Source organism: Lepidochelys olivacea (genome assembly GCF_965140295.1).
Source record: "Lepidochelys olivacea isolate rLepOli2 genome assembly, chromosome: 24".
In the NCBI taxonomy this organism is placed as follows: domain Eukaryota; kingdom Metazoa; phylum Chordata; order Testudines; family Cheloniidae; genus Lepidochelys; species Lepidochelys olivacea.
Window position 1 is genome coordinate 3,892,900 of NC_140434.1, and position 21,430 is coordinate 3,914,329.

Below are 21,430 nucleotides of genomic sequence, written 5' to 3' on the forward strand. Positions count from 1 at the left end.
AGGCCCGTGCAGCCAGCACCTCTCAGGGAGGTGGATTCGCTGGGCCGTGTCTACACTGAGCAGTAGCCGTGCAAGTGAGGACAGGCCCTGGGAGCCCGCCCGTGCTCCCTTCTGCTCCCAGCACCGGTTCCCCTGGTGTGGGCGCTGCAACATGCCCTGCAGGGCCTCGGGCTGGGAAAGCGGGAGAGGAGAGGTTAGCAAGTGTCCTGGGGGAGGACGGGGGCTCAGCGCTCCAGCCAGCACAGCGCTCTTGGGACCATTCAGTTATGGGGTCACTGCCTCTGACCCTGGAGACCCAGGTAGGCCTTCCCTCAGAGCTTCCTCCCTGTTGCCACAGCCCCTGCGTGGATGGAGCCCTCCTGCGTGAGGAAGGGGCCCTGGCTGTGGAAAAAGAGCCTGAATTCCAGTGGGTGTAGAGGGCCCCAGCCCCCCACCCCCCCACCCCTTGAAGTTAATGCTCCACCCCAGAGCAGGCTGTGTCAAAACTATTTAATGGGAGGCGGGAACGGTTACAGGCTGGGCTGGGTCAGAGGCGGAGGGGATCAGAAATCCCACACAAGGCTGCCCCAGCGCTCTCCAGGTCCGTGGGACTCTTCTGCTCTCGAGCAAGTGGAGGCTTTTGCCCCTCCACCCCTAGCTGGGCACAGCCAGCTCCTCATCCGGCGCCTTGGACAGCTGGCTGTAGGTGGGGTCGCGCGGCAGCATCAGCTCCTGGAGCTTGGCAAAGGTCTTGCTGTCAGGAGGGAAGCGGTTTTTCTGAAAGGGCGGAAAGGGGGGTGGGTGAGTAAAGGGGGGGACTCGCTTCTGCTCCCATTCCAGCCCCGCCGCTCGTGGGGAATGCTCTACCTACAGCTGTAAGCCCCGGCCCACACGGCGGCACAGTCATGAATGAACAAGGGCCCTGGGGCTGGATCCAGCTCCCTCCCACCGCCATGCAGGAGCGTGGTACTCACCCCCAGAGACAGCCGCAGCAGGCCCGTCTGCGACTTGACCCCAGCCGTGGACTTGCTGGCCTGCTGCTGGCTCTCCATGGCTGCCAGGAACGCTTTCAGGCCCTGCTCTGTGATCTGGTTCCCTTGGGGAGGGAAGATGCGGATCAGTGGCTAGTTTAAACCCCATCTCCTCTGGGGCCTAGGGTGGGGTTTGCCTGGGCCACTCCCTGGGACCTCAGCCAGGGCCTGCGCCCATTGAAGACACTGACCCAGCTGCTGTGGGGCAGAGGATCGGCACCTGGCTCTAGAAGCATGAGCGTCTCCTGCCTCTGCTGGGGATCAGGCCACAGAGGGAGCCCAGGAGCTACGCGGCACCGAGGTGAGTGACCAGGCTGGGCCGCATGGACGGAAGTGGAGAAGGGCGGGTGGTACTGAAGGAGCTCTGTGGATAGGGCCTGGCCCAGCACCAGGGGCTGCAGGCCCCACTCAGAAGGAAGGGCACACGCAAGTCTGGCAGAGGCTGCTGCATCTCCCACCCACTGCCACAGCTCCCAGCCCAGCTTGTTGGCCAAGGACAACACGGGGGACGCTTGCCCTGCCAGGCAAGATGGTGGGTTTCCAGCCAGCCCCGGGCCAACGTACAGGTGAGGTTTAAGTTGATGAGCACACGGTTGCCTGGCAGGAAGACCTTCCCGTCGCGGTGCTCGGCCTGTTCCAGCAGTGGGTTCACGATCTCGGTGGGCTCCACCACCTGGGCACAGAGAACGTTTCACCTTCAGGCAGGTCCCAGAGCTGCCCCTGGGAGCAGCTCGGCAGGGCCCCCCGCTGCATTGGCACTGCCCAGGAGATGATGGGGGGCAGGGATCAGCCCATTGCTGGGTCTGATGTGGGGCAGGAGATAGGACGTTTTGGCTGGAATCCTCTTAGGTGCCTAAGGGAGTTGGGAGTACAGATCTCCTTGATTTTCCCTGGGCAGCAGGCTCCTTACTCCTCCAAGCCCCTTTGAAAATCCCCAGCTTTCATGCTGAGCCAATGGTTCCACATCTTTTTATCCCAACGCAAGTCAGCCACCTCGGGGGCGGAACGGGGCAGTCGTTTGCACCATGCCCAGCCGGGCAGGAGTGGGAGTGAAGCCCACTGTATCCCCCCTGGCAGGGGCAGAATGGAACAACCTGTGCCGGAACTGAACCAAGAGGCCATCACAGCAGCTCCAGCTGAAGGGTCAGTGACCCGGCCCAAGTTCCCAGGCCACCAAGGCCCATAACGCAGCTCGGGCTGTAACTGAGACACTAGCTCTGGAGGTGACCAGGAACTCAACTCCGGATCTTAGCCCAGAGCCAGGCTTCTGCCCCACTAACCCAGTGCCTTGAGCCTGGCCTACGGGCAGCAGGGAGCACTGTGTATAGCAGTCCCTGGAGGAGATGCCAAGCATTGTACCCCGTGGTTGGCCAGGGCTCCCTCACCTCCAACTCCGGCAGCAGACTGCGCTTCTCCTTGGCGCCCGATTTGGTTCCTTTGCCTCGAACAACTTTTTGCTCCGGGGTGGAAACCACTAGAGGGAGGGACACACCTAGAGCTGGGTGAAACACTCACAAACCTGACCGAGCCTCTGCCACGCAGAGAGCTGCAAGCTGAGCCATGGGGGGCCCTCCCATGGGCCCTGCCTTGGAACCAACTGGCCAGGCGCCCGGCTCAGAGAGGGTCATCGCCTCCGGCCACCCCCCACTCTGGCACAGTTCACCATCTAGTTCCTTAGCCCATCTTTGGGGGTCCCTTGCACAAGGGACGGGGGGGTTAGAATTTCGACTCACTTTTCTTGGCTTGTTTAGCATCCTCCTTCTTTGCGGGCACAAAGGCTGAGCCGCCCACGACCCCACCGCCACCTGCAGTGTTGGCCTGAGCTTTCTCCTCTTTCTTCAAAGGCTCCTGTAAGGAGAAGCACAGGCCTGAAGGGGGCGCTGGCAGGCAGGCTCGGCATCTCTTTAATATCTGTCGCTATTTGCAAAGTCCCCATCAGGCTTGACCCCACTTCGCTTCTGGCCCAAGCATGTAAACCACCAGCCTTGCACACCCCCAGTCCCGCATGAACCCTGTTTGAAGGATGGAGGCACAGGAAAGCCCAAGGTCACCAAATGAACCCAGCGGCAGAGCTGGGAAAAGAACCCAGGAGTCCTGATCCCTAAGTCTCTGCTCTAGCCACGAGCTCACACTCCCGCTTCAGAAATGAAATGAGAACCCAGGAGTCCTGAGGGTCACTCCCTGGCTCCACGAGCCCCCTCCTTTTCCTTAACATTACCATGCGCAAGTCCTGACCGCTGCGATCCCCTGATCCTTACAAAGAAGCGGATCTTTGGGAGCTGCTCGCTGTGGGATTAACCCCTTGCTCCCAGGCAGGGTGGACACGCCTGGAGTCCCTGGGAAGGGCTGCGTGGAAACTGTCCTACTCGGTTCAGCCCACACCCCTCACCTTTTTCTTGGACCCGCTCTTGCTCTGTTTGGCTGACTGCAGCTTGTCGATGGTGGTGTTGCTGACGAGGCTGGAGGGACGCTCACTGCTTTTGGCATCAGCATGTCTCAGAGGCTGGAACCCAGACCCAGAGGGATTTTAATAGAGATTCGGACACCACAGGCTGCTCTACATTTGCTACCTTTAGGACCCTAGGCAGCGCTAACTGTAGCAATTCCTAGCATGGGGTGTCAGCTGGCTTAGAACCAGGGACTCTCAGACCTCTACAATGTGAGCTAAAGGAGTGATGCCACTAGGTGGCAGCAGTAGTAGGCTGTTATCCTCTAGGTGGCTCAGAAAGTAGAGGGGAATACAGCACGCTCCAGGGTAAATCTTGTTACCTCAGCGACCTGGTTCATGGAGCTCTGAGTTTATAGCAATGTTTGGCCGGCCGCTGTGGGAAAGAGGTCAGTCGCTAGCACCTCCCGCCCCTGAGGTGAATTGATCTGTCGCCCTCAGGTGGGCGCACATGGCCTGGCAGGAACCTTACCGATCGGGACCGCTCCTGGGATTCCTTCTCCAGTAAAAGTCGCCTCCTTTCCACGACTTCGGTGTGAGTTAAAGCGAAAGGTCCCAGAACCTGCCCCAAAGCAATGGGGGAGTCAGTGTTGCTCAGTCTCTCTTGGTCACAATAGCTTAACTCCCCCTCTTCCGCCCCACAGAGGGGGCAGCCCGGGGCCTAGGCACCACTTCAATCCCCGTCACTTCTCTGACCACAGCCAAGCTCGCAGACGTTACAACGGCCTGAGCCGAGAGGTGCTCGGTACCCACTGAGCATGCTCAGTCCCTCGGGATCGGGTCCCGAATTTCCGAGCTCAGGTCCTGCTCCCTCAAAGGGATGTGCTAGTACGTCCCTTTTCGGTCATTCATACCGGGGGGAAGGGGCTGGGAAGGACGATCAAATGGGAACGGGGCAGGGCAGCAGGGATTAGCCCTGGAACGTCCCGCTGCCGGGTCAGGGCCTGGTGCAGGTCAGGCCTGGCCTGCGTTAGAGAGCTGCAGATGGGGAGAAGAGCTGCGCATCTGCTCTTTTGTGACGGATGAAGATGTCTTACTCATTAGAAATTCAGCTCGTTTCTTTCCCTCGCAACCACTATGGAGAGCTGGGAATGCAGGAGACGGGAGGTGCTGTGCCAGGGAAGCCTGGTTAGCTGAGAGAGGGTTGGATTTTGATTCAGACTGATTCAAACTCTCTTTGTTAACATGCATTCAACTCAAAGGCCTTTTAATGGCTGGGAGAAAAACTCTTTAGTTAAAGAGCCACCACCCCTACCCCTTGGATGAGAGAGCTCTGGATCCACAACTCGGACTCCTCCATAGAGCCCTCCACCCCCACTAGATGTTCCTGATAAGAATGGCCAGCTAAGGTCAGACCAAAGGTCCATCTAGCCCAGTGTCCTGTCTTCCGACAGTGGCCAATGCCAGGTGCCCCAGGGGGAATGAACAGAACAGGGACTCATCAAGTGATCTATCCCCTGTTGCCCACTCCCAGCTTCTGGCAAACAGAGGCTAAGGACACCCTCCCTGCCCAGCCTGGCTAATAGCTGCAAAGGGAGGGAGCAGTGGACACTGGGCCGGGCAAAGAATTTTTTAAAGGGTAAATCCATCCCCTGTACTGAAGAGCAAAGGCCTTTTCCTGGACGCACCTCTGCGAGCTTGAGTGTTCCCTGGTCTCCAATCTGATTGTGTGCCAGAGACAGGCACAGCAGAGAGCGATTCAACCGCAAGCCCTGGACAGACCCCGGGGGGCGGCGGTGGGACGCAGACATGCAAGGAAAGGAAAGAAAACGTCAGCTGTGAGCAGTGACAGCCCTGAACCCTCCATCCGGCTGGGCTGGCTTCCCTTCACCAACTCCTGCCAATGGCCCAGTTCCTGTGTCACAGGGGATTTCAGTCTCTCCATTGGCCCAACCCATCCTGCTGAGAGATCACCAGAGCTACGCAGCAGGTGGATTTTGAGTACTGGATCTAGCTAGACTGGATTGGCAGGAGAACACGCAAAGCTCCAGCCTGTAAAGTTCCATCTCTTCGGCTTCCCTTCACAGCCTCAGCTATTAAGGCTCCCCCAGCTGCCTGTTCCCATCTACATGAGACAATTGGACTTAAACTGGTTTAAAAAATAACCTAGTGACAAGGCTAGGATTTGAAGCCAGGCCTCCAGGGAAGTGCCTTAACCACAAGGTCTCTGTCCCTCCCTACGTACCCAGATCTCCCTTGGCACAAGTTCCCAGGAGAGACTCCCCCTTCAGATGCTCTACGGATGTTCATGCCCCAACACAGCCAGTCGCTTTCTCTCTCACCCCTCACCTCTGCGATGTAGCCTGCTCCCAAGTCTGAGATGTGATTGAAGCTGAGGATCAGCGAGACCAAGCTCTTGTTGGAGGACTTCAGCGTGGAGAGGGCTTGGCCGATCAGCTTGGCGTCGGCATTGCCGATGTTGTTGTTTCTCAGTGACACGTGAGCCAGCCTGCAGGGGTGTTGGTAAGAGTTTCCAATCAGGTCTGGTTGGACTGTCCTGCTCCCTGGGAAGGGAAAGAGACGCCCTGGGAGTGGGGAGGGGACTCTCCAGGACAGAGCCTTGAAGTAGGCAGGAGCAATCCCAGGCCCGCTCGGCCTGCGGGGTGGAAGGGTAGGAGGCAAGGAATCCGCACACCATGCGCTGGACTCTGTGTGGGCACCTTGCCGATGGGCTGAGGGTTTTGTTTATGAGAGTCTGAGACAAAGCACCCCATCCCGCCCAGTGATCCTCAGCCCTCCTCCCCACTGGGACCTCCCTCCCAGGAGTATCCCCCAGGGTCCCACCCAGAGCAGACGCAGTGGTCTGAAATTTCCCTTCCCTCGCCCAATGCTGTATCTGCCCCAAGTATGGTTAACTAGCATGCACTCCCCAGGACTCCTGGGTCTTCGATTCGGAAGGAACTCACGTGCTCTCCTCTCCGATCAGCCTATAGAAGGACCCCTCTGCTAACGGGTTCCCCTCCAGCGTTAGTGTCCTGTAGGGAAAAGCAGAAACTGACCAAGGTGCTAGAGAAGTCACTTGGCCTGCAGACATGCAGCCACCTCTGGAGTGGAACACAGCAGCTGCTTCACAGCGACAAAGAAACGCTACATAACAGCCTGGAAGGGAAAGTGAAGAATGCTGTACACCACTGAAAAGGCAGGGGGAAATCTGAGGTAGGCAGCAGCCACCCCGCTAGGGCTTTGGGCAGGACAGTGGAGTTGGCGGTTCTGCTCTGGTACAGAGTGCCATGGGATCATCAATGAGCTTCACAAAGCACTGCCTTCAGGTCCCATCTCACTGGCTCCTTCAAAGATCATTACGATCAAATTGAAAAAGAAATGGGGTCCCCTTTCCGAGATGGGAGCCAAGAGGGAAGCAGCTGCCTCCAGCACTGTCTGAGCGCCCCCATCCCCGCAGCTTAGCTCTCGCTTACTTGAGATTGGGGCAGTTTGGTAGGATAGCGATCAGAGAGAGGAGCGAGAGATCCGTCAGGCCGACCTTCCAGAGGCTGAAAGAAGAGAGACATGGTAGCCTTAGCAGCAGCATTAACTCAATAAGAGAGATCGTAAAGCATTCTCGTCCCCAGATGGGGAAACTGAGGCACGGGGAGGGCAGAGGAGTTGCCCAAGGTCACAAAGTGAGTCAACTGCAGAACCAGGCCTCAGAGGCCTATGCTCAAACCCCTTCACCAATATCTGCTATTCAAAAGCGAATGCAGGCATTTCCCAGCACCCGAGTCCTGGCGTTCCAGAGGCCCCAAACTAGCTATTGGTTTTAAAGAGCTAGCAGGGCCCCAGATTGATTCTAATTCCAGCATCCCAATTATCCAGTCAACTTGGAGGACACCAAGATCAGGATCTCAGAGAGGCAAGAGCCAATGCACTGGGAGGCAGCAAAAGGGGGTTCCAAAGAGGATGGCTCTAGACTGTTCTCAATGGTAGCAGATGACAGAACGAGGAGTAATGGTCTCAAGTTGCAGTGGGGGAGGTTTAGATTGGATATTAGGAAAAACTTTTTCACTAAGAGGGTGGTGAAACACTGGAATGCGTTACCTAGGGAGGTGGTAGAATCTCCTTCCTTAGAGGTTTTTAAGGTCAGGCTTGACAAAGCCCTGGCTGGGATGATTTAACTGGGAATTGGTCCTGCTTTGAGCAGGGGGTTGGACTAGATGACCTTCTGGGGTCCCTTCCAACCCTGATATTCTATGATTCTATGTCAGAGGGAGGCTTGGATACTGAGGGTTCAGAGAACTGAAATCCTGCTGTATTTCCTTGCCCGTCTCTGGGCCCTTTCAGTCAAACAGCTCCTGGCCCTGCCCAGCCCCTCACTCACTGAACAGCCTGCAGGTTGGCAAGGGCAGGCAGACACTTGCTGAAAACAGCCAGCATTCTCTCTTCGATTTTCCAGCCTGCCAGAGAGAAAGCAGATGGAGCTGGTTACGCAGAAGAGAAAACAGCCAGAATGCGATCCCTCACCCCTGCCCTCAAATGCCCCTTGGCTCCCCGGCCAGCTTGGATGCCAGTTCGACATGGCACGGCTAGCTGGCTGGGCTCTGGTATGGCCTATGTTTTTTTTTAAAAGGCTCCAGAGGCGATCGTGGCAATTACAAGCCTAACTTCAGTACCAGGCAAATTGGTTACAACTATGGAAACAGAATTAACAAACACAGAGACAAACGACTCTTGTGAAGGGCAATCATGCCTCACCAATCTATTAGAAGTCTTTGAGGGGGTCAACGAGCACGTGGACAAGGGGGATCCAGTGGATAGAGTTTATTTGGACTTTCAGAAAGCCTTTGATGAGAGAGGAGACGGGGGCAGTGCCCCGAAATACGGCCAGCGCCTGGTTTGAATCAGTCTCCCCCACCTCCCCCTTCCTGTTTTACAGTGCTGAGCGGGGCTATTCGGAGTGAGCTGAGCTCCTCACCTCGCAGGAAGATCTCACGGGTGCTCTTGGGGTCGTCATGCTCCAGCTCGGTCTGGATGCAGGGCTGGAAGTAGGCGTACTTGCTCTGGATCTGGGTGAGGTTGGCTGGGACCTCCTTCTCGGCCAGTGTGTCGCTTTCCTCTGCCAGGCAGGGGGCCAATCTGTCACTCGGAGGCAAGGGCACCAAGCCCGAGGGAGACTTCTGCAGCGCCAGGTGAAGGCTCATGCAGGCCGCTGCCCTGTGTCAATCACTCCACGCTGCCCCACCATGGAGAGACCATCCCCTTCTAGCTGCATGAGCCTCTCTTCACTACACTCTGCCTTCACTAGGGCTGGGGAAGCTGGGAGACATGTTAAACCCATCTGGGGCTACATTGCCTTCCCAAACTATTTAACTAGAGCTTCCTGCCCCTGAAATGGGTGGGATTGAAACGGACACGCACAATCTCCTTGCGACAGTCCTCTGCAGCTCATATCCCAGATGCATCCTCCACCAGCAGAAACGGCCAGCATCCCCTAGGTGAAAGCTGTTTTAGCTCCGATTTCCCCAGTGCTTTGCCTCCAACTTGGCCAGCTCCCTCAGCCAGGCCACTCACCCCAACTGTAGCCAGGTCCCCCCAACTCAAACCTGGAGTCCACTTGTAGTTAGCAAGCTGGAGAGCACAGAGCTCAGCCTGCACGAACAATGAAGTGCACGACCCACTGATAAGCTGGGCCTCTTATTTCTTTGCCTTCTGGCATCTGAACTTCTAGAAGTTACGTTTCCCAGCTTTTCTCTGCAACACCAAGGGCTGGAAAGGCCTTGTTCTTTAAGTGAATGCAGAGCTTCTCCAGAAAGCAGAGAACTCTAGGAGCTGGGCCATTAAGAAAACACTGAATCCTGCAAGTCTTGAGCCCTGTTCTCAGCAAATAGTCTTTCCGCCTTGCAGAACCATCTAGGAAAGGCTCCCGGGGAAACCCCCTCCTCTGGACATCACGCTTCATTGTTCAAGGCTGCTTGCAAGCAGGGAGGGCACGGGGCTTAGCCTGAAGGCTGGTGCACCAAGTGCAGGAAGGAGGTTACAAGGGTGGCTGCTCTCATCTGTCTCAGGCATTTGCCCCTTAGCAACCTATCAGAGAATAGCCAGAGCACAGCGTGTCCTAGCCCTAAGCCATGCCCATAGGGTGGCTAGAACACAACGTGCTCTGGCTATTGGCTAAACTGCCATGATGGGGGCTGGCATAGAGCAGGCCTGCCTGTACTAAGCCAGCTGGGGAGACCGTTACAAGTCTTGTAAAGACTTCAGTGCAGGGTCAAGGGAGCCACAGGGCAATGTGGTGTGGGGCCCCTTGCTGGTACAGAACCCCTTCCATTGCCCTCCTAAGTGCCGACTCTTCTCTCCTAGCTCATGTGGGATGAATTCACAGCTGGGGTGAACAATACTCCCACCCTTTGCCTCACCGGGAATCCCCGGAGGCTCCACTCACCTGGCAGGAAGAGGTTACAGACAGATTGCAGCCTAACTGTGACCTTGGGGATTTTGGTGAGTCCGGCGCGGGAGCACAGCTCATTGAAATCCTGCTCCAGGAGGCCGGTGCACTGGTATTCTTCTGGGGAAAGAGCAGGGCAGGAGTCACTCCATCCACACCACAGACACTCCAGAGCAGCTTTTGTGCTAACAGCATCTCAAAGCATCTTACTTCAGCCACGCAAGCTAGTCGCAGAGACTCCTCAGCGAGCACTGAAGTGGCTGTGTTTTAACAGCAACCACCACAAGAAGTGAAGAACATTGCAAGGGGAATTCAGTTAGCTTCAATGGGAGGACCCACATGCCTACAGTTTAAGCATCGCCTAGGTCGTTACAGGGTCAAGGTCAAAGTCCGCTAGGGCCAGATTTTCCAAAAGAACCCAGCTCCCAGGTAGACACCTGAATAAGGGCCAGATTTCCTGGCCCTGGCATTATATGAGCAGGACCCACTGCCCGACTCAGCCAGTTAGATTGAACCCCTGGGTGGCGTCCTTGCCAGGGAACAGAGCAATCGGGGGTCATCACCTTCACCATGTTGGTCAGTCCTTTTAGCCGCGTTCTTTCCTTCCTCCTCAAGGCTCACGCCAGCCACTTTATCCTTGGCCCCCCGGTCCCCTTTCTTCCCCATAGTTACGCTCTTCAGGGCACTGGAGGAAAACAAGACGGGCTCAGCTGGTAACACGTGGTCAGAGCCAAGAGCGCTGCCCTTTCGCCCCAATGGGCTTTTGTGTCTCCCCACAATTTATATTTCTGCTCCTTCATTCCTTTGCTCCTCGGGGCAAGAAACCCCACCCCCTGGCCAGGGGGCTACGGCACTGGGAAGGGATGGGGCTCGGAGCGGGCGGGCAAAGGGAGGATCCGTGGCACGTCGGGGCGGGGGCGTGGCATTGGCACCTGCCCCCAGAGATACAGGGCGAGAGCTGCTGCTGCAGGTGGTGGGCTACGGGAGGCGTTTGTTGGGGGGGGGGCGGGGGAGTCCCAGCTCGGTTTGGGGGGGGGGCGGGTCAGGGGGCCTAGCAGGGGACTCTCCAGGTTGGGGGGGGAGGGAGGGGCCTAGCCGGGGGGGGTGGGGGCTGGCTGCGGGGAGTGTATGTGAGCCTGGCTGGAGGGGGGGGTGTCCCTGGCTGCGGGGGAGGGGCTGGCTGGGGGGAATGTCCCTGGCTGCGGGGAGTGTATGTGGGCCTGGCTGGAGGGGGGGGCCCTGACTGGAGGGGGGGCTCCCCTGGCTGGAGGGGGGGGTGTCCCTGGCTGCGGGGGGGGGGCTGGCTGGGGGGAATGTCCCTGGCTGCGGGGAGTGTATGTGGGCCTGGCTGGAGGGGGGGGCTCCCCTGGCTGGAGGGGGGGGCCCTGACTGGAGGGGGGGCTCCCCTGGCTGGAGGGGGGGTGTCCCTGGCTGCGGGGGGGGGGGCTGGCTGGGGGGAATGTCCCTGGCTGCGGGGAGTGTATGTGGGCCTGGCTGGAGGGGGGGGCTCCCCTGGCTGGAGGGGGGGCTCCCTGGCTGGAGGGGGGGCCCTGACTGGAGGGGGGGTGTCCCTGGCTGCGGGGTGTGTACGGGGGCCTGGCCGGGGGGGGGTCCCTAGCTGCGGTGGGAAGCGGGGGCGGGGGCCCTTGCCTCGGGGGGCGGGGGGGGGGTCCGCCTCGCCCCACCTGAGCCGGGGCGGCGGCGGCTCCGCTTGGGGCCTCCCCTGCCGGGCCCCGCGCGGGTCCCCATGGCAACGCGGGGGCGGCTGGCGCGGGGGCGGGGCCCGGAGCGGGCGGGGCGGGGCTACAGGACGCTGCTGTGGGGGCCGGGGCAGCGCCCCCGGGAACCCCCGCCAACCCCCAAAGGGGGGGGGGTCACCGTTGCCATGACAATGGGGGGGTCCAGGTCACCATGGAAACCCCTGTGTGACTGGTGGAGCAGGGGCGTCCCCATGACCCCCCCCCCATCCCCGAACCTGGGCACGGCCAGCCCCGTTCCCATGGAAACGGGGGGGGGGGTGTGTCCTGTCACCCTTAAAACTGGGGTCACCACGGAAACCCCCGCGTGTGGGTGACGTCCGGCTGGAGGTTGGGGGGGGGTCACGGCGCTGCGTGCCCACGCCGGGTTATCCCAGCCCCCTAGAAACGGGATCCCCCCCCCCCACTGTGGCGATAGAGGTGGGGGGGGCTGTGGAAATCGGGGGTGGGGGTGCCCCATAGGGTGACCAGATGTCCTGATTTTACAGGGACAGTCCCCGATTTGTGGGTCTCTTTCTTATATGGGCTCCTATTACCCCCCCCCCACACACACCCCCACCACCCCCCCTCCCCATTGTTCGCATTTGCTGCCTGGTCCCCCCCCCGTGCAGCCCCCGGCCCTTTGAGCCTGGGAGTCCCCGCAGGCCCGGCCCCGCTGAGCAGGCCAGCCGGGCTGTACAGGTGGCCTTGCTCTCCTGCCCACCCTTCCTCTCCAGCCCCCGCCTGGCGCGGTGGGCTCCAGCGCTTTCCCCTTTGTGCAGTGCTCCCGCCTGGGTGCGGAAAGTATCCGCGGGTGTAACAATCCGTGGTAGGTGTGCGCACTGGGTGGGGGTGCGGGGGGCTCCAGGGCAGGGCTGTTCTGTCCTCCTGTGGCAAGAGAAAAGGGTAAATTTCTTCCCATTTTCTAGTCAGGTTTAACTGCCCCCCACCCCACCCCACCCCACCGCGAGTAAGAAATCCAGAGAGGCTTACAGCGTGGATTGCAACTGCCGGGGTGATCTGGGACAATTCCCTTCGTGGCTCTCAGTCAGCATCACCGTTAGCACCATTTTACAGATGTGGGAAACTGAGGCACAGAGACCTGAAGGCACACGTAGACCCCAGGAGTCCTGGTTCTGTGCTCTGCCTGCTGGGCAAGACTGTCTCCCTTTTACCACTTTAAAGATCAGTGGTGGACTTAATGCAGGATTTAGAGGCAGTGATATCACCACACTGAGAAAAACGTATGTGCTACCTCCCCTGCTCAGCATGGTGGTTTCCCTACGTTCACAGGATGGGCTTGTGGTTAAGGCACCGTACGTGGACTCAGGTGATCTGAGCTCTATTCCTAGGGTATGTGAGCCGTGGTAAGCCACTGCACTGCTCAGTGCCTCAGTTTCCCCATTTGTGCAATGGAGATAATCTTTTCTTTGTCTATTTGGAGTGTCAGCTCTTCGAGGTAGGGACTATCTCTCAGTCTCTACCTATAATGCCTAGCAAAACGGGTCTCCACTTTTGGTTAGGGCCTCTAGTTGTTACTGGAACCAAAATAATAATCCCTCTCACGCCCCCCTGCAGCCCATGCAAGAGCATCCCCTCCTCCCCAAAGGGTAACATTTGGGAGTTCAGTGTCTTTGCTCACCCCAGCTCCTGTTTAATCTCATGGCCGTACCCTGACTATAAGCCTATGGAGTGATGTTAGCAGTTGGGTGGAGGCTGAGCCAAAAACTAGACAGTTGCATAGTTAAAAAAGAAAACACAAACATCTTTATTTACATGCACACTGGAGCTGTATCAATTGGGCTACAGATCCCAGCTCTCCCCCAGAGCAGAAAGGGAAGGAAACCCAGCTATGTCCCTTAGGCCAAGTTGAGCCTGCTGGGCTAGTCTGCTCTACCTGGAGGTGTCATAAACCAAGACCATGTGCAGAGAGACTCCAGCCCTGGAGCTCAGCCCTGGCCTCTGTCACCTGAGCCAAGGAGGAGCTCCCATTGCTGCAGGTAAGTAAAGTAGCAGGCTGTTACAGCTGCTAGGGCCGGCCGCAAGGGGGAGACACTTTAGGCCGGTATATTGCACAAGGTGGGGGTGGTATGCCGTGATGGGAAGGGGTGTGCTGAACCCTCAGCAGCTTCACAGTGGTAGGACTGTTGTGGGTGGTGGTTGAATGGTGGGGAAGCTTGGATTCAGAGCTACCAACTTCCCCTAACAGCGCAAACATCCTCTACGGCCCATCTCCAGTGGGGCTGGTGGCGGGATGAAATGAGGCAGCTGTTCGGAAGCTGAGTCTAGATGCAAAGCGAGACCGAGCCAAAAGCCCAGATCCAGTCCCCCTCCACAGGCTGGAATCCGGATTGGGAGCCGAATTCGGTAGCGTCTCACTTCCCAGCCATGTCTCTCCTGGGGCTGCAGCAGGGCTGGTCTTGGGGTGTTTAGTCTGTGTCAGCAGGGCGCAGTGGTCCAGTGTCTGCAGCTGCCCTGCTGGGTTATCAGTCCCTTCGTGGGGGCTCACTGGAACATCTGCCGTTCCGCGCCCCAGCACTGTGGTGTCCCGTTCACATCAGCTCCACCGAGGCAGGCTTCTCCTCAGATCAGTCCTCCCCCTAGTGCAAAGCCGTGCCCTTGGGGCAGAACACGCCTGCCGATGGCTTGACGGGGGACCCCACCCTGAAGACAAACACTGAGGGGGGGTGGGATGCCGCAGCTGAGGCAGGAGCAACACGATTTTGCAATGTGCCCCCATTCCAACACCACCCCACCAAGATCCACATCCCTGCTGCATGGGGGAGGCTCAGGATCCAGATGTGGGTGGGTGAGATTCTGTGGCCTGCGTTGTGCAGGAGGTCAGACTAGACAATCAAAATGGTCCCTTCTGATCTTAAAGTCTATGATTCTATGTGAACGTCACAGACTCTGAATCCTCACCTGGGGGAAGGCGATGAGCTATATTCAACCCCAAGCGGCTGGGTCAAGGGGTCTGACTCCCCCCTTCCCTAGTCCTTAGCAGCTGTTGCATTGTACAAGCAAAGACAGAGGCTGTGGGTGAATCCGGGGGGTGCTGGTAAATGGCCATCCACGGTCCTGCCATGGCTCTCCACCTGCTGGGATTCGGAGCTAGTCCTCCAACTTTCCCTGGGAAGGGTGGACAGAGAGGATGGGGAGGATGGACGAACAGAGAGAGACAGCGCCCTGTGGCTCCTCACCGGTCCTGCCTCCGGAGTGGCGGGGATGGGGGGTAGTGCCGGACCGGTGGCATGTCATAGTGACTGGGGATGTGACTGTTCTTGGGGGAGTCGTAGTGGTTGGGGGCGACGCTGGGGGCTGCTGGAGAGACACCTTCTGCCCCCGGGGGGCAACTCTCTAGAAGGAGGAGAAGAGGAAAGACAAGGGCATTACCAAAGGCATCTGTGAAAGTGTCTCAGGACGGGCTTGTGGTTAAGGACTTGGGAGATCAGGGATCGATTCCAAACTCTGCCACAGACTCCCTGAGTGACCCCGGGCCAGTCACTTTACTGGTCTGGGCCTTGACTCCCCATCTGTAAAATGGAGATAAGGACCCTTCCTTTCTCCCATGCTGCATCTATTTTAAACCGTGAGCTCTTTGGGGCAGGGACAGGCTCTCACTTTGTGGGTTTGTGCAGCGCCCAGCACGATGGGGCCCCGATCTCGATGAGGGTGGCCTCTGAAATGCAAAAGCCTGGCAGTGGACAAGTACCCCCTTCCCATGTGCCATTCAGTCTCTGGCATCACTGCAAAGTGAACGGGACTGGAGGGGTCCCGCAGTCCGTCGCGGTGCCGAACTCTACCTTCTGCCCTGGAGCCGGCAGCTGGCTCCTCAAAGAGCCCGATCTCAGCGTAGGACATTTCTCGCTTCACAGGGGACTTCATCTCCATGTAGCTGCCCTCCGAGGGCTTGGCCATGAGCTCGGGTAGGTCCTTGATGGTGGCGTAGGGGTTCTCACTGTTCAGCGAGCTGTTGCTGGCGCGTAGAGCCTCCTCCTTGATGTAGTCTGGAGGGTGGGTGGAAGGATGGCAAAGGGAGGGTGGGTGAATACAGGAAGTGGGAGAAGCCGGGGGGCTGGGACGCCAGTTTAGCCTGGAGGAGACGAGTTTGCTGGGCCTGTCTAGCTCCAGGCACATGGGCCGCAATCAGTGCTAACTGGGCCCCTCGTCGGCAGCCTCAGCAAAGAGGCCTAGGGCTGGATGGGGCCCTACGCACCAAGCTCCCCTCTTGCCCCCAGGGCGTCCCACCTGGGCAGCATGTGCAGGGGAGCTTGTCCAGGCTGGAGCTGCTCTGGGGATACACAGAGCTTCTCCAAAGCCAGCCCAGCTTCCTCGCACCCTGTTGAGCTCCCTGCCCCACTCCCACAGCACCCCCTAGTGCCGCACTGCAACATGGGGGTCAGGGCTGCAGTAAGCACGACTCCTCCCCCTCCCGCTCCTCCCAGACCCCACCCCAGGAAAATGAGGCCATCGGCCTGAGCCGAGAGCATCTGCGGGAGGGAGAGCTCAGTGGTTTGAGCATTGGCCTGCTAAACCCAGGGTTGTGAGTTCAATCCTTGAGGGGGCCATTTAGGGATCTGGGGTAAAAATTGGGGATTGGTCCTGCTTTGAGCAGGGGGTTGGACTAGATGACCTCCTGAGGTCCCTTCCAACCCTGATATTCTACGATCGAGAAGCCCGCAGGACCCCCTCTCCTGTGCGCCGGGGCCCCTGGAAGCCCCTCCCCCCCAGAGGGAGCCGCTGTGCTCACCATTGCCGTAGTACTTCCCCAGGCTGTTGCTGTAACTGTAGCTGCGGTCCATGGGGCCGCCCCCTGCACACGGAGGGAGACCGTGAGGCTGCTGGACACAGTCAGACCCCGGGGGTTCCCCCTAGCTCCCCAGCCTGCACGGCCCTCCTTTAGCTACAAGGGGGGCTCCCTTCACGAGGCTGGGGTCTGTGTCCGCCCCCACAGCAGAGACGGGGGGAGGTCGTGAGAAATGGGGACACTGACTAGAAACTAGATGAAGGCAGCTCCCAGCCAAGGAAGGGTCTCCCCATGCAGCATCCAGGGAAGGTCCCCCACAAGGGCCCTGGCTGCTTTTCTCCCCACCAGCTTGGGGGTGGGGAGGGCAGTTTTGCCCTGGTTTGGGGATGAAATTTATAGGGCTCCGACCAAGACTGGCCGTTTGAGCTGAAATGGACCCAGGAGTCCCAGCTCCCCTTCTCCTGCTCTAATCCAGAGAGCTCGCTCCACTCCCAGAGCCAACAGAACCCAGGAGTCCTGAAGGGCCCCCCCTGCAGCTCCTTCCCTAACTTCTAGGCACCACTCCCCTTCCTGAGCCAAGACTAGAACCCAGGAGTACTGAGCCCCACCCCCCCACTTCCCAGTCTCCTTCTCTAACTACTAGGCATCACTCCCTTCCTAGAGATGGGAAAAGAACCCAGGAGTCCTGAGCTCCCCCATCTCCCAACTCCTAACCCCACTCACCTTCCAGCACTGGGAGTAGAAGCCATGGCCCCACCCTGTCCTGACCCCTAGACCCCACTTCCTCTCCCCACACCGTCTCCTAAAGCCCAGCCCTGCTCAGAGCTGGTGAGCCTTCGCCTCCCACCTTACCCCGCTCGCGATGCTTCAGCCCTGGCGCCCCGTAGTGCTTCCAGTCGGCAGGCAGCGAGGCGTTACAGTCCGGCCCGTAGGCCACGGTCTTTATGCTGGAGAAGTGCTGGCTGCAGGGCACCTGTGGCCGAAATAAGGGGCGGAAATCAGCAGCGTCCTACCGCCCCCTGCCCACGGGGTCCAGCTCGGCAGAGACAGGCAGCCAGCCGCCCCTTTGCCAGGCCAGGATTTTGGGAACCACAGGGTCTGTGTGTGTCCATGAAGAACCCCTTCATTCTGGAGTGGCCCAGAGTTCAGATTGAGACAAGCACTCGCATTAAGAGCGGATGTTTCGAAGCACTCTAAAATCCCTGCACATACTCAGATGGTCTCGAAACCTGCTGTGCCCCATGGCACCCTGGGGTGGGGCGAGTGGGGCAAATTTGGGGTCATTTGACCCACGGGTTCCAGAGATACAGCACCCAGTATAATGGGTTGATCTCTACATTTGGCCTGTTCTCATCCCTTAGTTGTTTGGACACCCCTGGGGTTCAGACTACAGGACTGGTCTGCACCCAGCTGTGCTTATCCAACCAGATGGGCCCTCAGCTCGGGCCCAGCACCTGGCTCTGGACTGGAGAAGAGATGGTTCAGCAGTTACTAGAGGGTCTGTCTGGCTCTCTGAACCAGCACAGGCTGGGAAACACAGGCCAGAAAAAGGGATTTGCACAGACTTGGGGCACCCAGCATCCGGGGCGCTGCTGGGGGGCCACCAACCTGATGGCTTAGCGCATGGAGTGGGCAAACTCTTTGGCCCAAGGGCCACATCTGGGTATGGAAATTGTATGGTGGGCCCTGAATGCTCACAAAACTGGGGGTTGGGGCCAGAAATGAGGAGTACAGGGTGTGGGAGGGGGCTCGGGGCTGGGGCGCGGAAAGGGGTTCAGGTTCCGGCTGGGGGTGCAGGCTCTGGGCTGGGGGTGCAGGAGGGTGCTCCAGGCTGGGACCAAGGGGTTCGGAGGGCAGGAGAGCGATCAGGGCTGGGGCAGGGGGTCGGGGCGTGGGGAGGGGGTCAGAGGTGCAACTATTTTTGCGGCAAATTCCCAGCCCAGCCTAGCCCCGGAGAGACGCTACAGACAAGCTGTCTCCTCTCTGCCCGTCCCCAAGGGGCTCCGTGCCTCGAGGCTCCAGAGAACAAAAAAGGCTGGGAACTTCCCCGGAGCAGTGTCACCCTGAGGGCTGGGGCTTACCTTGAGGGAGCTCGCCCTGTCCTGGCTGTTGGGGGCGGGGGAGGTCGGCACGCACCGCGACAGGGTGTGGTAGCTTGGATTGGAGTAGTAATGGGTGTAGCTGGGTGGGACGTCTGGACAGACACAAAGGGACAGACAGAGTTAGGCCGAAGTCTCTGGGAGTCCTGTCCACTAGCTGTCCCCAGGGGCTGCGCAGCGCCGGGTGCCTGTCCCCATCCTGTGCCGGGCTCCGGCTGGATTCCCCTCGCGAAGCCCAGGGCGGCTGGGATCGGTACTTAGCTGGGAGACTTTCCCCGAGAGCGGGCTGGGGGACTCCGAGCTTAGTGTCCTCGGAGGTGCCGTGCTAGCGGGAGCAGGGGGGTGACTGCGAGAGCAGAGCCCCCGTTACTGAGCGCGCCACGCCCTCACCTGGCACCGCGTACTCCGAGCTGTCCGTCCGCCCCGTGGTGTAGGCCACGGCCAGGTGCCTGTTCGCTTTGCCCTTCTGCCAGTGCCGGTAGCACAGGAAAAACGCCAGCAGCGCCAGAAGCAGGATCACCAGGACGATGATGCCAATGATCGCCCCCAGGGAGCTGTACCCCATCGGCACCGCTGGCACCATGGTGAAGGGGTGCTCGGGGCTCCCTGCACACCCGGAGGAATAATTAGAACTTCTGCCCAGATCTGGGGACAGAACCCAGGAGTCCTAGCTCCCAGCCCCGCCCTCCCGCTCTAACTACTAGACCCTGCTCCCCTCCCGGAGCTGGGGACAGAACCCAGGTGTCCTGGCTCCCAGCCCCCTGCCTGGTCTCACTCACATTTCTCACACTGGGCCCCGCTCCTGCCCGGCTCACACTGGCAGCTCCCTGTCACGTGGTGGCAGGTGGAGTTGTGGAGACACTCGCAGACCTGGAGGCACCTGGGTCCAAAGGTGCCGGGGGGACACTCTGCCAGGGGCGCACAAGGGCCAAGGTTAGAATCCGTGGGGGGAAGGGGACTGGGAGGCAGGGGCATTTACACAGGATGGCTCTGGGCAAGAGGAAGGGGCAGGCCAGTCCCAGGGAGCGGCTTGGAGCCATACAGCTTCGCATCCCCCCTCCTGACTGCTGGAGGAGACCAATGGTCCGTATAACCCAATATTAGAGCTGGTTGGGAAATAATCGGTGTTCCAGCAAAACGTTTCGATGAACGACAAACAAAATGTTTTGGTCAAAATTTTTTTCTTCCAAGTTTCCGGGTTTTCATCCAAAACCTTAAAACCCAAAACTCTGTGGCTGAAAAGTTATAGTTTTTTGAGTGTCAACAGTCAGAAACAAAGTGGAAAATATTCGGAGTTTTGGCCAACATTTTAGGGGGGGTTCAGTTGCCAAAAACCCAATTTTTTTTTCCAGATTTCTGTTCTTCCAACGAAAGCCCGGAAAATTTAACCAGAATCGGACATTCCCCGGGGAAATTTCTGTTTTAACCCAAAAAGCCGGGGGGAGGAGGGGGGTTGTGTCAAAAAACTTGTCAATCCACTTCCCTCAAGACCCGCCCAGAAGTCCTGTGTGGGTGCAATGCTCCCCTCTGCCAGCAGTGGGCGCTGCAGGTGGCTCCCCAATGCAGTCTTGGGGCCGTCATACAACCCTGTACATTCCCCGGGGTTTTCCTCTGGCTCGGCCAGGGCGGGCTCCGCGGCTTACTGGTTTCACAGTGGGTGCCGGTGTACCCAGAGGGGCACAGACATCTCCCGGTCACTGGGTCGCACTGAGCCTCGTCCTGGCACTGGCATGCCTGGGCACAGTTCTCCCCATAGCGCCCCAGGGGGCAGCCTACAGAGAAGAAACCAAGCGGGTGAGGTCTGTATGGGAAAGGAGAAGTGTGATGCCCGGGCCCCCGCCCGGCACAGTCCGTACCTTCCGAGCAGCGTCTGCCGGTCAAGCCGGCCGGACAAGAGCAGGTCCCATCCACGGTGTTGCACTGGCCTCCGTTTGGGCACCGGCAGGTATGGCTGCAGGCCTCTCCCCACGTGCCGGGCGGGCAGGCTGCGGAGGAGAGGAGACGTCCGTCAGTCCCACTACGCACCTGGCTCTGGAAGCTGCTCTCCCCAAACGAGCTACTGAGTGTATGTGTGTGAGATCCCGTCGCCCCCTGGTGGCTGCCCAAAGAAAGGATAAGAGTCCTACTTCTGCTACTGGCTGAACGAGATCTCCGTTAGCTCAAATGGCAGAGGCCTAAATTTTGGGGGCTGACAGAGCCTCCAGGCCCCCCAGATCATAGTCCTGGTGACCCTATTGTGTCCAGATTCCCTATAACCCCTACAAGTGGCTACCCACCCGCAACTTATTCCCCGTTGACCTGTGCTGCCCGTGAGTTGGGGCGCCCCCCGGCAGTGGATGTGACTCACGCTGTGAGCAGTCGCTGCCTGTCCACCCGGGGAAGCAGTCGCAGGAGCCATCCACAAGGTGGCAGGTGGAGCGGTTGGAGCAACGGCAGGACATTGCGCACTTCTTGCCGTAACGCCCGGGCTGGCAGGCTGCGGCAAGGGAAGAAGAAATGGAAGGGGTGTGGAGGCGAGTCACGTACCAGCCCTAACCCGGCCCGGTCAGATGGCTGCTCATGTGAAACGAGTTTGCTGGGTCTTAGCCCAGATCCTGACAGGGACCAGGCAAAGCCACCCAATCAGTGCTGACCGACCCCGTTGATGCGCAGCCTCGGCAGATGGACCCAGACAGGCCCATGGAGACAGAACTCCTTGCTGCCCGCTAGAGGGAACAGGTCACGGGGACACACGGGCTGGTGTGTTCTCATGTGGATTTCTTATTGGGGGTTTGCCCCCGACATGTATCCATCTCCCCGAACCCTGGCCAGCTCCACTGGGGGCCTGGGATGCCCGTGCAATGGCCTCTGACCCTGCCCACTGCACCCGAACCAGCCCTTGGGGTGGGTGGGGGGGCAGGCTCGAAAGGAGGATGCCAGTGCCAACTCGCAGGCTGGTCCCCCTGGGGTTTGCGCAATGGACTTTGCTCTGCTCTGGCACTGGACGGAGCCAGGCGCTCGCCCTGCCAGGACA

The 21,430-nt window shown here is 59.1% G+C and overlaps 2 protein-coding genes across 7 annotated transcripts in view; both read right to left on the reverse strand.

Annotated features, from left to right (window-relative positions):
* Positions 1-474: 474 nt before the first annotated feature.
* Positions 475-11,603, reverse strand: LRRC71 (leucine rich repeat containing 71). Of its 5 annotated transcripts, none has more exons than XM_084613491.1 (16): positions 11,521-11,603; positions 10,399-10,520; positions 9,833-9,952; positions 8,366-8,506; positions 7,772-7,847; positions 6,873-6,947; positions 6,363-6,431; positions 5,746-5,905; positions 5,085-5,168; positions 3,929-4,018; positions 3,400-3,513; positions 2,744-2,858; positions 2,396-2,502; positions 1,575-1,683; positions 954-1,075; positions 475-756 (listed from the first exon to the last, which is right to left on the reverse strand). In XM_084613491.1, the coding sequence occupies exons 2-16, from the start codon at positions 10,499-10,501 to the stop codon at positions 634-636; spliced, it is 1,608 nt and encodes a 535-aa protein (XP_084469617.1). In that variant the 5' UTR covers positions 10,502-10,520; positions 11,521-11,603; the 3' UTR covers positions 475-633. The 5 variants fall into 5 exon arrangements, with proteins under 5 accessions (XP_084469617.1, XP_084469618.1, XP_084469616.1 ...); XM_084613492.1 differs by having other exon boundaries at positions 2,396-2,484; positions 9,833-9,955; XM_084613490.1 differs by having other exon boundaries at positions 9,833-9,955.
* A 1,731-nt stretch (positions 11,604-13,334) lies between these two features.
* Positions 13,335-21,430, reverse strand: part of PEAR1 (platelet endothelial aggregation receptor 1) — a 56,164-nt gene continuing 48,068 nt past the window's right edge. The window contains exons 15-24 of one of the 2 annotated variants that reach the window (XM_084613275.1): positions 20,765-20,893; positions 20,274-20,402; positions 20,061-20,189; positions 19,197-19,325; positions 18,808-19,023; positions 18,400-18,512; positions 17,171-17,291; positions 16,322-16,384; positions 15,375-15,578; positions 13,335-14,928 (exon numbers count right to left, since the gene is read on the reverse strand). In XM_084613275.1, coding sequence (XP_084469401.1) covers positions 14,768-14,928; positions 15,375-15,578; positions 16,322-16,384; positions 17,171-17,291; positions 18,400-18,512; positions 18,808-19,023; positions 19,197-19,325; positions 20,061-20,189; positions 20,274-20,402; positions 20,765-20,893 — 1,394 coding nt within the window. In that variant the 3' untranslated portion in view covers positions 13,335-14,767. The remainder of the gene's footprint in view (positions 14,929-15,374; positions 15,579-16,321; positions 16,385-17,170; positions 17,292-18,399; positions 18,513-18,807; positions 19,024-19,196; positions 19,326-20,060; positions 20,190-20,273; positions 20,403-20,764; positions 20,894-21,430) is intronic. The other variant, XM_084613276.1, reaches the window with a different exon arrangement.